Genomic DNA, 15,785 nt, shown 5'->3' with positions numbered 1-15,785 from the left:
ATTTATAAAATGAAGAATATTTTGGAAGGATGTAGTGGAGGACACGAAGATTAATTATCTAAACAATGCCAAAAATATTTCTGTTGAATTAATCAAATAATAAAATTGCTCCACATATTTTGCTTTTGTTTTGTATCAGTGGAGACAATCACTGGAATCCACTTTTAATGAAAATAGCTGTGAATTACACTTCTTTTTCCTCAAACTGTGGGCTGGCTTTAGATAATCCTTAAAGGTTATGTTGCAGTTCATGATGGGTAGAATAACTTAAACCCACTATAGAATATGTGGTGTTGTGCTGGATATACACTCGTATGGTTAACATGTGTAGACTGTAAAAATTTGTGATGGTATTTATTTGACCCTTCCAGATATTATAAATGTCATATTAATGTATGAGGAAAATCAGCAGCAGACGTATTTATTATGAGGCTTTTTTTTGCGTGTTAACAAAGAAAACACAACAACAGGTCCCCTGCAGGACTTTCCTAAGGACAGCGCAGCCAAACTCTGATAGAGTTGGCTGGCTGGGGAAGGACCGTGTTCTGGCCAGCCATGTTTGCAGAACTGGTTGCCACAGTAGTTTGGCTGTGGATGGGCAAAGGTGCAAAGGATGCAGATGGATCAGGCTTGGTCAGCACTGGCAGGTCACCCGAAATCTGGACGCTGAAGAAGAGAGCTGCAGAGATGACAGAACAGGTGTGAGTTTAGTTACTCCGCTGATGCAGTATTTATGGCTATATCTGCCTACATCAGGGCAGTAGAGGAGACAATGAATACAAAATTAACATATGAACTTATACTGCTTATCACAGTGTCATGGTGATGTTCCTCCAAGTCTGGTGCTCTAGTAGTTACATTTTTGTTTTAACACCGACCGGGTCTTTTTGCCTAAACATAAAACTGTGGCTACAAAACTATAAATGAATTCATCGAAAGTCCATTAAGATGTAATTATGAATTCAACATTGACTTTGAAAAAGTCCACCACAATCTCTTTCTTTTGGAATTAATGCTTTACCCTTCTTTCAGTACAGTTGGAGCCTCATTTATTATTTTATCTAAAGTTATGACATCACATGACAATGATTGGTTCTAGTGAGACATTTCTGATCTCACAGGTGCCAAGGTTCTTTTTGAGACCTTATCCTGCCATCATTAAGGTTCCATGTGGCGGGGTGGCTTAAAATGTCTGGGTAGGGATCTTAAGACTGCAGGTAGTTGATAGCTGGTGTAGTAGGCCACCTCTGATCAATAGTGGTCATTCACAGTGGACACAGTTGTAATGTCCTGCTTTTAAGGAGGGGAAGGACAAACCGTGTTTTAGAAAGGATTCATACAAAGAGAAATAATGGTTCCCCAAACTTTTGACATGTTGTTAGCAAAACATCTTATTCACTGGATGATTTCATGGTGGCCAGGTACACCTTTTATATACAGGCTATGGACTGAACCAACAAAGATGAGACGATGTGTAATCTCTACCGCTATTAAAACTTCATGTGTATAAATAAAATGCTCTGATTGTTCTTACGTCCAGAGAAGACGTAGTGATGGTATCTGCTGCTCCCCTGAGGGCTGGTCATGGACAGAGCAGAGGTGATGGGGGTGGGGAATCCCTTCAGAGACACTTTGATGTTGATCTCTCCACCCAGAAGAACTCCTGAATGTCAGAAATAAAAATAGCATGGTATTAAAAAGCACAGTCCAACATGGTTACCAGCTCTTTGGTGCCTCTTTAAAGCTAAAAGGAACAGAATTTAAATAATTTGTTGAGCTACAAACCAGTATTCATGGAATTTCTTGGTTTCTTGCTGCAGGAAGGAATGCTGTCTGGTGGGAATGTGAAGCTCTGCAAAATTTCTCCTAGTGGACAAATACAGAGATATCATTACTATAGATTCATTCTACCTGTATGTTTTGTTCAGTTTTATATAGGCTTTTATATACTGTTTAATTGTGTTTATATTTAATCTAAGTGCAAGGTTGAATCTGCCAAAAAAATAAGGACATTGTTGCTGTAGCCCCTGCCATAACCAATGATGTCACTGGCTTCATCTCTGGGGACCATCAATTTTGTGGTATGTGGGGGGTGTGTGGAAACTGTTAAATTGGGCACTAGCATTGGCACCATGACAGTGGAGAAGAGCTATGTCTGTCAGTTAATTTGGGTCTGTCTTTGTTCCTCACCATTCTTAAAGAAGTACACAGTTTCTGGTTTGCTCCTGGTGGCCGGCACTGCCAGTGCAGCACTGATGTGTCCTGTCAAACCAGGGAATTCTGAGACCAGAGGTTTGGGGTAACCCGGCTCCATCACCATGTTCCCATCTAAACGCCAGTACTGGTCCCCCTGGAGACAAAGAGTGATTAATACATCCAACATCCATCAGCACAGAGGGTGCTTTTAGGACTGCTCTTCCACTATGATTTCCCCCTTGTTGTATTCATATAGCTAGTTGCTGTAAAAGGTCATGGTACAGTAATCCAGTATTGAAAACTATATCCCCTTTCAATGTGGTAAGCAACTGTTGTATTTAGTTTAAAACGTCAGATTCTGACTTTTAAACCTCAAAACTTTAATGAAAATGTCCAGGATGATGCTTATAGATTATCCACAAAGAGGTGGTCTGGCTCAGCTGATATTCTACACATCTAATCTGGTATGGAGTGCTGTGATTAAGCAGTTTTAGTCTGCTCAAAGTTAGTGTGCCTATACAAGCTGCTTTGCAACCCACTTGCACTCGGCCTCCTCATTTCATGTTGTGCACACTATAATCAATGCTTTATTGGGGTGGCTGTAGCTCAGGCGGTAGAGCAGGTCATCTACTGATCGGAAGGTTGGTGGTTCGATTCCTGGCTTCCCCTAGTCTGCATGCCAAATATCCTTGGGCAAGATACTAACCCCAAATTGCTCTCCGATGCATCCATCGGAGTATGAATGTGTGTGAATGTTACTTAGAAAGCACTTAGAACAATGTGCTTGTGCGAATGTGGTGTGAATGGGTGAATGCACAAGTTGTGTAAAGCGCTTTGAGTGCTCAGATGAGTAGAAAAGCGCTATATAAGAACCAGTCCATTTACCATTTACCATTGTTTGATGACTATGCTGTGTTCTCAGTGCTGTTGCTGACGCTGTGGTATGCACTTTAGACATTTAGCAGACACAAAAAAAAAAGAAAAGAAAGAAAAGGTGACATACAGGGGCAGCTTTAGTTGTGATACTGTGACGGATTCTAGCGATATCTATACCTTGATAATGTAGGTGTGTCCTTGGCAGTTGGCACGTGTGAAGATGGTGTCGATGGGAGATGAGATGCCCAAAGTGTCTGTGATACTTTGTGGCTGACCCACAGAGCGGCTGATGGGATCAACGGACCAGAATAACTCACCTGCAACACACACAAACATACATACGCATATCAGGCTTGCACATCACATAACCTGTAAATCACATTACATAATATCACTGTCCAAGTATCAACCTGTAATTATCAAAATAAATAAAATTCTGGCCACTTGAGGCCAACTCTCGAAGTAAATCACTCTGCTCAATCACTTTGTATTAAAACACCAAACTTTAAAGCATTACAAAGCAGGTGTACAACCTAGTACATCTTATTATTTGCTTGTTTAAGAATCTGGATTTTGCTAAGAGTTAAAGTTGGAGGTGTGGCTGCTTTGATTGATAGCTGTGTCAACATAGTCAGCTGTAGTCACTACCTGTCTATAGGCTGCTGTTTGCCGTGTTTGTGCCTTTTGGAGAAAGTTAAATTGAATTTCTCAGAAAATAGTATAGATATGTTATCAGTCTGTTACTTGCCACTAATTAACTCACACAAACACAGATGTATAACTGTACACACACACACACACACACACACACACAGTTATTTGATTTAGCCTGCTAACCAACTTGCAAACACTCTGCCTTCTCTTCTAAGAACGGTCATTTCTTGCTCCAAAGAGCAACATGGCTAAAAATGCTAATGTTGATGCTTCAAAATGCAGAACCTATAAATGAATTGATAACATCATAATGTATGATATATACATGGACAGTCTATAGCTAATATGCTAACATTAATCCAAACGAAAAAAACTGTTGCATCCTTGCAGCAACCTGCAGTCACTAAACTTCACAACATATATTGGCAGAGGATATAGTTTGTCCAGCACAGCTACAGAACATATTAACCCTAACCCCCTCACGCCTAGCCGTAATTTGACAGTCACAACACTCACCTTTAAATATCAGAATGGTCCCGTTAATGAGCGCTGTCAGTCCATTGATGGGAGAATGGCTGCATAGGTCGACATCAGCAAAGACCCCTGCACGCACACATACATTTTTATGTAATTTAGAAGAAGCTTATTAAACACACCCACAACCACAGTAGTGATGTGTCGGTCGCGAACGAAATGGCTCTTAGAGCCGGATCTTTGAAGTGAACGACGCGAGCCGGCTCCTTATCGCGAGCCCTGGGTTTTTGTTTTTTGTTTTTCTTTCTCACACTTCACTCTTCACTCTGCACGAGAGCCTTGTGCTTTGCGCTGGGCAGAGGGGGGAGGGGCGGTAGTTACACTCGCAGTAGCACAGGAACAGGGCGGGAGGGAGAGAGAGAGAAAGAGAGCCAGGGGCAACAACGTCACATTAGAAAGGTATAGTAATCATCCACAACTATTTTCAGTTGCGGATGATAAAGGATTCAGAAAGTTTATTCATGCAGGCCCATATGACAGAGAATATGCATCTTCTTTTTGTTTTCGTATTTTATTTTATATTTAATTGTGTTGTGGTTTGCAGTGTTTTGTGTTGTTTCACTTTAAATTTGTTTAAAAGGAAAAAGATGAAAATTTAAATAGTTAAAAGTTGAACTGTGAATAGTTGGTTTTTGTATTATATGATTTATTTATTACATTTTATGTGGAGCGAATAAATAAAAGTATATTTACGGTGGCCCCTAGAGACAAAGCACGTACAAACTCCAAAACACGTATGAACTCTGAAGCACGTACTAACCCTGAAGCACATAAAAACTCCAAAACACGTACAAAACACAACAGAAGTGCTCCAGGATGCTAGGCGCAGTGTTGAGCTTTTGTTATCTAGTGGCCACACAAGCCAGCAAGTACCAACGACCGGATTTGGTGTGTGGTAGTAACAGGTAAATGAACATTTTTTTAAATTATTTGAATATATATGAGTGCTTGTGTATAAATACACAAACAATACACATATGCTTTCAATTGTGTAATTTAAGTGATCTAGGTAGCTCTGTTTTGGAAGTTCAGTTAACGCTAGAAATGTGTTTTGGAATTTGTACGTACTTTTTGGAGTTTGTACGTGCTTTGTCTCTAGGGGCCACCATAAATATTTATATATAAACATATATAAATAAAACCACTTTTTTTACATTAGTAATTCCTTTTGTGCATAATTTTATATTATTGTTAATAATAAATTAATTAAAGCAACAAAACAACCTGAAGAGCCGGTTCTTTTTAGTGAGCTGAGCCGAAAGAGCCGGTTCTCTAAAAAGAGCCGGAAATCCCATCACTAAACCACAGGGCAACTTCAGCTGCTTACCTGTTCCTGGTCCTTCAGATCCTCCATGCCCCAAGCCCTGTAATACATCTTGAAGAGTGCTGGGTCTGGAACCTGCTGGAACACCAAGGCCTATGAGCACAAAGAACGGCATTGCTGTGTACTGTAGTATGTTGGGAGTTGTTTTTGAACAACTTGTTTTAATGAACCTAAAACAAGTTACAAAAATCTTGGTTCATCTACAATTATGAAATAATTTCTGTTAAATAAACCTTGACTAAGCATAGATGAAGCAGCTCCCCCAGGGGACAACACAAGCTGGGCATCCAGTTTACTGCCAACAGCTCCATGAGCCAGGGGACTCACTGGAGCACCACTGCCCAGAGACGGAGCATTATTGATGGGCAGAGATGAGCCAGGTGCTGGTGAGTATGGAGCTCTGCTGTGAGAGGAAGGGACTATCACAGGCAGCAGGCCAACAGGCATGCTACTCACACCTACAGGAGGAATGAGAGACATTACCTTTAATGACCATTAATCAAACCTGCATTTTGCTCATTTAAGAAAACTAAGTTACGAAAGAAAAAAAGTAGTCCAAACCATGTTGTAGCTGATTGGCTGATACAGCAGAAGGGGTGGAGTCAGATAAGCCAACAGTCAGTGAGTTGAGGAGGCCTGAAGAACCCTGACACTGAGCCCCAAGGTGCTCTGGGCAGCGGCCTCTTCCTACATACAACAGCGGTAATGTAGCATTATTATTTGTTTTTGTTACTCTTTTAAAGGAAGCTAATGATGGATGGATTTAGCATTGCTAGTGCTTTGTTAGTTTTGGACAGAGTAAGTGCTGTTCCCAGATTCAGCACTGGCAAATATTCAGTAATATTTGAACTGTATTCACCTGTGAAATATTCCTCACTCTCACTATTGGAGGATTTCCTGTTCCTCTGTGATTTCCGCTTTCCTGAGGTTGATAAAACAGAGCAGAAAAGCTTAAAATTAGATACCAGGAACTGTAATGAAAGCATTAGGAACATTCTTGTATTGATGTCTGTAGTAACTGACTACAGGCATCAATACATTTTCCTGCAGTGATACCTGAAGCTGTGGCCCTTAGAGACTGGAACCTGCTACGATATGACTCTGGTGAGAGTGGCACTGTGGCGTCTGTCAACACAGAGAAAAATGAAAAACTAGAAATTAGAATAGAATAATCCTTTCTTTGTCCCACAAGGGGAAATTTGGTTGTAACAGCAGCCAGAAAGACACATATACAAACAAACAGTAGACAGAACAAAAACATACACAATTTTTTTCTTACATATTTACATTAAGGACAATGGTTACTATAAACAGAGTACTGTACCATTATTAAATTAAATAAAATTAACTACAGATAAGAGGCAAACAAACACAGGTTGTAGTGCGAATCGATTGATTAAATTATTGCAGTTACAGCGCAGATGTGAACATCTATGATTGTTGGGAGCAGTTTTGATTGTACAGTCTGACAGGTGCAGGGAGGAAGGACCTGTGGAAACGCTCCTTCATGCATCTAGGATGCAGCATCTGCTCAAATCTCATGTGAAATAACATTTGTCCTTAAAGGCCTACAAGTTCAGATGAGTTGTGAAATGGGACATTGTGCTTTCTCTATGCAGTTGCAGCTGTGGCTACTTACTGCAGTTCAATTTGTAGTCATGGCAACAGGTGTTGTAGAGGACACACAGTGGATCACATTCGCACAGCTTACCACGTCGGAAGACCTCACCACAGCGACCCTGACACGACTGTGCTGAAAACACAGACAGAGAGGAGCATGTCATCACAGGACAGCACGTTGCTTCAACTGGCTTGAAATTTAAAGCCGTGATATTCTATCCGCCAAGGGATTTAATAAGATAAGAAAAAGACACACCACTGAAAAATTATCATCTCGTGTTTTACTTTCAGACAATCGTGCACTTGTCTTCCAACCAGTAAACTTTTCAATTCAATTCAATTCAATTTTATTTATATAGCGCCAAATCACAACAAAAGTCGCCTCAAGGCGCTTTATATTGTACAGTAGATAGCACAATATTAAATACAGAGAAAAACCCAACAATCATATCATATGACCCCCTATGAGCAAGCACTTTGGCGACAGTGGGAAGGAAAAACTCCCTTTTAACAGGAAGAAACCTCCGGCAGAACCAGGCTCAGGGAGGGGCGGGGCCATCTGCTGTGATTGGTTGGGGTGAAAGAAGGAAAACAGGATAAAGACATGCTGTGGAAGAGAGACAGAGATTAATAACAGATATGATTCGATGCAGAGAGGTCTATTAACACATAGTGAGTGAGAAGGTGACTGGAAAGGAAAAACTCGATGCATCATGGGAATCCCCGGCAGCCTACGTCTATTGCAGCATAACTAAGGGAGGATTCAGGGTCACCTGGTCCAGCCCTAACTATATGCTTTAGCAAAAAGGAAAGTTTTAAGCCTAATCTTGAAAGTAGAGATAGTGTCTGTCTCCCGAATCCAAGCTGGAAGCTGGTTCCACAGAAGAGGGGCCTGAAAACTGAAGGCTCTCCCTCCCATTCTACTTTTAAATACCCTAGGGACAACAAGTAAGCCTGCAGAGCGAGAGCGAAGTGCTCTAATAGGGTGATATGGTACTACAAGGTCATTAAGATAAGATGGGGCCTGATTATTTAAGACCTTCAACCGTTTGAAGTCATATAAAATATCCTATTTTCTGTCACTCATTCTTTTAAGTATGTTTCACTTCGATAATAAGGGAATTATATATAATAGAACACTGCACACAAAAAACCCATCACTGTTTGTGCATTTAGGTCAAACATAGCAGCTGGACAGATGCTTAGTGCCCATTAAGTTACAGCAAAATGCAGCATAGCTTTTCATTATATTATTCTTTTGGTTTAAAAATAAATAAACTGCCAGTATAACAGATAACTATATTTTGTTTTTGGCTGGTGCCAGTGTTGGACTTGTTGTCCAACTAAACATCATATCAAAGAAACCCGCACAATTAGCTTACAAATATTGATAAGTATATATAGAGGGACAAAAGAAATCATCAAAGTTGAAGCAACTAGCTGAAAAGAACAGTTCTTTGGAAAGAAACCTCTAAACAGCTATAAAATTTAACACAAATAACAAACCAAAATGTAAAGTATAACAGAAGAAAGCTCTAGAACAAAACAATTAGAAACATTATGTTTCCATGAAAATAGCTACTAAACAAACAGAAAGAGGAGGACATATCGCAAAATAAAATAAACCCAAACAAATAGCTGTGTTCTGTAGTAATTAATACAGCAAACAGAAGAAAGATAACAGGAAAAACAAAAGATCCATAGAGCCCAAAGCAAGCTTGAAGCGTTTGTGGGCTTCAGAAAGAAACATGATCATATTTTAAAATGGAGAAAAAAAGCTTTTAAACACTGAAAAGCAAACACAAAAAAAGAAAAAAAGAAAATCAAAACAGCTTACAGAAACAGATAACTTAAAGATAAGTAAGTGAGTTAATCTAACACAACAACTATAATAGATTCATTGCTTCCACATCGAGTAGTTTTTCTGTTTTTATTCATCTGTGTTGTATCTTAATACTCATCTACAAAAAGAAGAGGTGTAAAGATGTGTAGACTTGTATGTTTTTAAGCTTTGTTTTTTAGGGTGTTATTGTATCTGTCTCACCGATGGTACATGTAGCCTCAAAGTCCTGGCAGCACTCATTATGTTGCAGGCAGCTGAAGTCACACTTACACTGCCAGCCTCTGTTGAAAACCTCACCGCATCGACCCACACAGCTGCCTGAAGACAGAAGAAATGTTACTTGAGTCATAATTTAATTTCTACCTGTTTTATAGTTATTGGGTTCAGTATTCATTATTAGCATTTTTATATTATGCATAGTAGAGACATTATTTAAGATTTCTGTTTGTAAAATGCAAAATGATACAGCGCAAAACAGGACAAATGCATTACTGGATATTAGGAGATCAAAAAGGATGCATCCAAGGAAATGCCAGTGGAGTGATTTGGTATTTTAGGTACATAGCTAGAAAACTGTAGACAGACAAACATGGCATGCTAGGTACATAACTAGAGATCTGAGGATCTTAACTGTTTTAGTAAGTGCATTCTCAGACAATAATAACAATTTTTAGACATCACAGTGCTTAATGGATGAAGTATAGGCTCACTACAGCGAAAGGCACGATATTGTAGAAAAACAGATTAAATGTAAATGTTGATGCATACCTGGGCCAGCAGCAGCTGATGTCATACCAAGTCCAACAAAGAGAAGCCCCAGTGATATAATCATCATCACCATCTTCACCTTTATCCGTGAGCAATATCAGATCAGATCTAAGTGAGATAATCAGTAGTTAGTTACCTCCTCAGTGTGTCACCTCGCCTCTTCTACTCTGTCTGTCATCTGCCGTCTATTGGTCTTATATATGAGACAAAAGCACACACGAACAGGTCACTTTTAATTAGCAGCACACACAAACACACACTGGCAGTACACCCACAGACTAATTAAAAACTGCCAACATGCATTTAAACTTCCTACACTGTCAGTAAATCAACTCCTACACAGAGTAACGTCTTTCAAGACTTCAAGTAAAAAGTAATTAGATTAATTAAATAATAATATTTACATATTTGAGATCAAATGTGCTGTAAAGCACTTTGAAAGTAAAAAGGAGCACTAAATCAGAAGCTATGTTTACTACAAGTATTTGTACGGACATTTGGTTCCGTGTGATACCACTCCTACCTGTTGACCTTTTGGCCACATTTTTCCAAACAACCAACTTGGGTACTTGATCCAAAACTGATGTCATGTGGCTTTATAATCTTTTATGGTGGATTTTAAATAGTTCAACTTGGTATACGGGTCATAAAAAGTGTCTACATATGGGTGACTTTAACGAGGAGATGAACAGAGGCAAAAAGAAGAAATGACTGAGAGGGGTCCATCCAGTGAGGCATTTACTAAAGTTTGATGTATATGCACTGCATCATATTAGTTTTATTTATTTATGCTCTACAGTAAAACAAAATCGATAAAAGTCAAACTGATTTTTTTGGTGGAGGTGGAGGCAAAATTATGGCATGGGGATGCCAAAGGAACCAGGCTACTGGTGTTAACTGATTATGTCACTGCTTATAGCGGTAGCAGCTATATCATTTTTGACAGATTATACGGTATGCTTCAGATCATGTGCTCCATACTTTTCTCTTCCCAAGTACAAGTTCATCTTTATTTCATCTGAAAAGATATTTTTTATTTTAAAATAATGTATATCAGATGTTTTCTGGCAATGTCTAATCTGGCCTTTGTGTAATCAGTGGTTTCCCTCTGTATTTCAGTTTATCTCTTGATTGTAGATTTTGAAAATGATATGCCTCCTTCCTTGAAAGTATTCTTGACTTGGTTAAATTTTGTGAAGTCGTTTTCCATAAAAGGATTTTTTTTTTGTGACAAACTGTTGATTTGGCCACTCTTAAATTTTGGATCTTTCTGCGGATTTATTTATAATTGCCTTGACTTGCACATATATTTCTCTAAACTTCCTATTCAGAGTTGCAGCGAACAGAGACCAAGTGTAACTTCAGCACTTAGAATAAACTCCACACCTCTTATCGCTTTAGTGTAATAAGGAAAAACAAGCCTCACCTGGTTATGAAACTGCTTATCAGTCAATTGTCCAATTATTTCTGAACCTCACAAAATATGGCACTATGTATAAAAAGGGCTGTAAATACTAAAAGGTTAACACAATATCTTAGTTAAACTCCAAATTGATTGCTTGATTTAAAATGAACTGTGGTAATAATAATAATAATAAATAATTATATGATTTTTGTAATTTCCACAGTGCTTAGCAGTTCTGTTAATTCAGATTAATTCAGATTGTAATTCATTTATGACTGACAACAACTATACTTGTTGTACTGGCAAACATCTACTCTAAAATATTGACAATAAATTAACAACCAACACAACAAAAGCCACACTGATGTTATCGTTTGCCCATATCTATCCAAAAAACATGTCTAACCAGGGACCAAGTCCCCGCTTATGGATGGGACTAATCAGGCATAAAATACAATTATATATTGAAGGTCAGTTCTGTACACAGCCCTTACATGTAGGCAATTGATGTATCAGTTCTTTTTTTGAAGCCATCTCTTTATATGTACAGTGTTATGGTCATAAGAAGCTGCTTATTCAAACGACATATGGGATTATTTTCAAGTAGAAGAAAGGCTCTGTTTGACTATACCGAGATGGACACAATGTCAATGAGTCACTCCACCAGACCAAACACACCATTAACACGCCCACACTGCTCACAGTCACCTGCTGGCCTTTTCACTGAATATATGTGTGTATGTGTTCTGCCTTCTTCATATGGTTCATTTTGAACAGTCAATTATGTGTGATGGGGAGCCCTCTAATAAGCCCTCAAGGATGGAAGTGGTTACTTCAGGGTATTGTGATTGGCGAAATGGCCAGATTAAAGCAGCTCGTAAAACTTTATTAGCACCCCACATTGTGACCATGTTCAGACTGTGGGATGCATGTTGGCGGGCAGTTCAGAGCAACACACACACACACTTGTTAGGTGTAAAGGAACAAGAGTCCAGACAGACATCATGAAACATGTATTTAAAGAGCATCTGGCAGTAGAAATAACCGATTCATTCATCCAGCACATGTAATTGTCACTTATACAATATACAAGTCAGACAGTTCACTTGAGAAATGTGCCTGTTGCTGTCTGTAGCTGCCATGGGACACAACATCGTGCCTGTCCATTCACATTCACTTTGTTCAGTTTTACTGTCAGTGGTAATGACTCTGGTGGGACCGTGGGCTGCTGACCAGTGTCTGCTCACATTACCTCACCCTCCTGGTATCATCCTCTCACTGTCTTCACTTGTTCCTACTCGTTATTTCATTTTTATAGTCAGAGCCAATTACATGCTTAAGTTTATTTAGTAGTGGGAAAGGAATGTGTTCCTTTGTTTACTTAGTGTGATTAGCTCATTCCAACTTTAACTTCAGCTTTATTACGAATACAATGTGAAAAGCTTGTATGACAATATCTTATGTTTTCAGATAAATTTGAGTTTTTACATTCCACAGTTATTGATCTGTTAAGCACTTTCTAAAAAAACAAGTTAATGACTTTTGGTTTGTCTAAATCAAAAGACTTCTTAATACTTAATGCTTTTCCCAGTAACACATCATTCTCGGAAAAGGAGAGCCTTTAATGACTAGTCACAAAGGGGAGTGGGTGTTATGGTTTTGAGGTTTAGTTGGTGTTTTGGTCTATAAAATTTCTATTTATTTTTTCTAGTTTTTGTGATTCCTTATTTCTCAGCTTTTGCGCTTTCCTAAAGTCTCTGTGACTCTGTCTGTGCTGTTCTTATTACTGATTAGTCATTTCCTGTTTTATTTTGTTATCCAGCTTTCCTTTTGATAAAACTTGTCTGTTTTGTTCTCAGTTGCTGTCATATGCCTTATTAATTCCCCTTAGGGAAATCAAGCTTATTTAATTCCCTGACTGAGGGATAATATGTCCTGTCTGTCAAACCACTGATTTATGGCCCCCTGACAAAGAATTTATGACTTAGGAAGTTATAAATGTTTATGACAGTTATAATTTTTATGAATATCGTAAATTATGATATGTCATAACTCGGCAATAATCAATAATCACATGCCCCAAAAATATGATCTCGAAAATGTGGACTAGGATGATGAATAGGATGTTTGAGATAGAACTGGACTATAGAATCATTCATAATGGTGTGCTGTTGTCATTTTAAGCCAAAAAGTTTACTTTTTAGACTAAAAAAGCTTTTGTAACAGTGATGATGGAGGGAGATGGAGGCTGCATGCCCCTGCATGCCCCTTCTTGATTGCAAACCGAGAGATTGACAGATAAGGTCTAGGAGTAGTCCCCGATGTTTGCAGACGACATTGTGATCTATAGTGAGATTAGAGAAGAGAGATATGGAGAGAAAAGGAATGTAGAAGCAAGACACAATACAGTGGTCCCTCGTTTATCGCGGTAGTTACGTTCCAAAAATAACCCGCGATAGGTGAAAGTAGCTCACTTTATTTTTTACAATTATTATAGATGTTTTAAGGCTGTAAAACCCCTCAATACAGACTTTATACACTTTTCTCCGACAGGCATGAACACTTTCACACTTTTCTATCTTGTTTAAACACTCTAAAAGTTCAAACCTTCGTCAAAAAATAAGTCCAGTATTATAGAATGAAACCAAAGGCACCCGTGGTTGCCTTTGACGGTGCAAAACGTTTCATCGACATTTTTGTGTTTGTTGGAGAAAACTTACAAACATACAGTACAGCACTTCAGAGTCACACTGCTAGCGATAGAAGATTTAGATAAATTTGACAAGCTGAACGCATTCTGTACTGTACAGGAGACACAGCACGAGATTGATTGACAATGGTCTACAGGCAATCAGAACGCAGAACACAATGCGCTGTAATGAATTAAAACAAACAAACAAAAAAAAAACAAACGCATGCAAAATTGCACAAAAAAAAATCCGCGAAACAGTGAAACCGCGAAAGGTGAACCGCGTTATAGCGAGGGATCACTGTACATATGTGTGAATAAGCAGGAGACAGATGTAACAGTAAAGCTGCAAGGAGCAGACATATAGGAGACAAATGAGTTCACATACCCATTCAATACAACAGACAGTCAAGAAGAGAGTGTAGGGCAGTGGAGTGGGCAGAGACAAGTGTCAAGGGTGACTTGTGACAGCAGCAACATTAAAAAGGAAGATTTACAACATGGTAGTGAGCAGGGCTGGACTGGGACAAAAAATCAGCCCGGGCATTTTGACTAGAGACCAGCCCAACAGGTATTATAGGAAAAGCTATAAAGCCTTTGAATGAAAACAAATGCTGTCCAGTGACAGTGGCAGTGATGTACACTGTCTTGTTGGTATATATGTATGATTTCTATACATTTTACATCAGATAAAAACTTTAGTTGTAAGATCCAGATAATTTTTTTATTAAAAGCTAGACATTTTAAATGAGAACTAGAAAGCGAAAATTTCAGAAGAAATTTTAAGTGTGCCTATGCCGCTGCTAATCAGTGTAGTTTGCCATTCATACGGCTACAGAGAGCAAAACTCAGCAGAGCAGCCATTCTCCACCATGAACTATGGTAAAAACAAACACCGCTCGCGCCTCACAGATGACAGCTTACAGTTTTGGGTAAAGATGAAGTGACTTTGTACAGCCCCGATTTGCAGACGCTGTGCACATAGTTTCATGAGCAGAAGTCCCATTGTACCACGGCAGACCCGACAATGTTTGCATGAACACGCTTTGAAGCATTACGTTATGGACCACTTTTCACACATGGTTGGTGTACCCACACAGCCGGCTGTAGCTTTTCAACTCACAGCCCAACACACACCCAAAAAAACAGCCGAGAGAGCACAGACTTTACGCCCGTGGGTCCACCTCCCCTGCAGCGGCACTGCAGACCACGCCCCGCCACACACATCAAACACGTAAAATAAATATTTATGCACTTTTGCATTCACTTTTTGTTTTTTGTTATTTTTACACAGTGTTCTGAATGATTAACAATGGTCTACAGCCAATCTTGTGTATTATTATACAAACTTTGGTTGTAAGATTCAGATAACTATTTAATAAAAGCTAAATATTTTATATGAGAGTAAGAAAGAAAATTACATCTTTGTGTCCCCCTTTCCCTGTTAATGCCCTACCTGGCCCCCTGGCAAAAGCTATGCTAGATCCGCCCCTGCACAGTTACCAGCTGTCAGCTACACAAAAAGGAGCTTGGTGTTATTTGTCTCTCAGAAACAGTTCATAACTTCCCTTCAACTCATTCATGTCACCTAAAAGGTAAACCTGTTTCTCCATCACCAGTTCAGCTCTGATGATTCAGTAAGGACATCTCCTGGTTTGGACCAGCTCAGCTGTGGCTCCAGCAAACATCAGCTGATACTAGAAATTAAAATCAAATGAATTCTAACAACAGCTGATCAAGCTTAAACGTGCTGCTGTTGTTTAGCGTGATAAACAAACAAGAGAGAAAAGCCGATCACTGATCAGTTTCATGATTGAAGTTTCAACAGGCCAGAGAATGACAGGGGAGGCTGTCATAAGGTTCAACATCAGTAACT

At 39.1% G+C, this 15,785-nt stretch overlaps 1 protein-coding gene across 1 annotated transcript; it reads right to left on the bottom strand.

Moving 5' to 3' along the window:
• Positions 1-147: 147 nt before the first annotated feature.
• Positions 148-9,892, bottom strand: prg4a (proteoglycan 4a). Its single transcript, XM_063462381.1, has 13 exons — positions 9,816-9,892; positions 9,249-9,365; positions 7,224-7,337; positions 6,641-6,709; positions 6,444-6,506; positions 5,818-6,042; positions 5,588-5,659; positions 4,243-4,368; positions 3,250-3,389; positions 2,191-2,350; positions 1,786-1,866; positions 1,535-1,663; positions 148-679 (listed from the first exon to the last, which is right to left on the bottom strand). Exons 1-13 carry the CDS (start codon positions 9,886-9,888, stop codon positions 489-491), a joined length of 1,560 nt encoding a protein of 519 aa, XP_063318451.1. The 5' UTR covers positions 9,889-9,892; the 3' UTR covers positions 148-488.
• Between the last annotated feature and the right edge of the window lie 5,893 nt (positions 9,893-15,785).

Source organism: Pelmatolapia mariae, linkage group LG18 (assembly GCF_036321145.2).
Source record: "Pelmatolapia mariae isolate MD_Pm_ZW linkage group LG18, Pm_UMD_F_2, whole genome shotgun sequence".
Taxonomy (NCBI): domain Eukaryota; kingdom Metazoa; phylum Chordata; class Actinopteri; order Cichliformes; family Cichlidae; genus Pelmatolapia; species Pelmatolapia mariae.
This window is presented reverse-complemented; position numbering and strand designations above follow the sequence as displayed.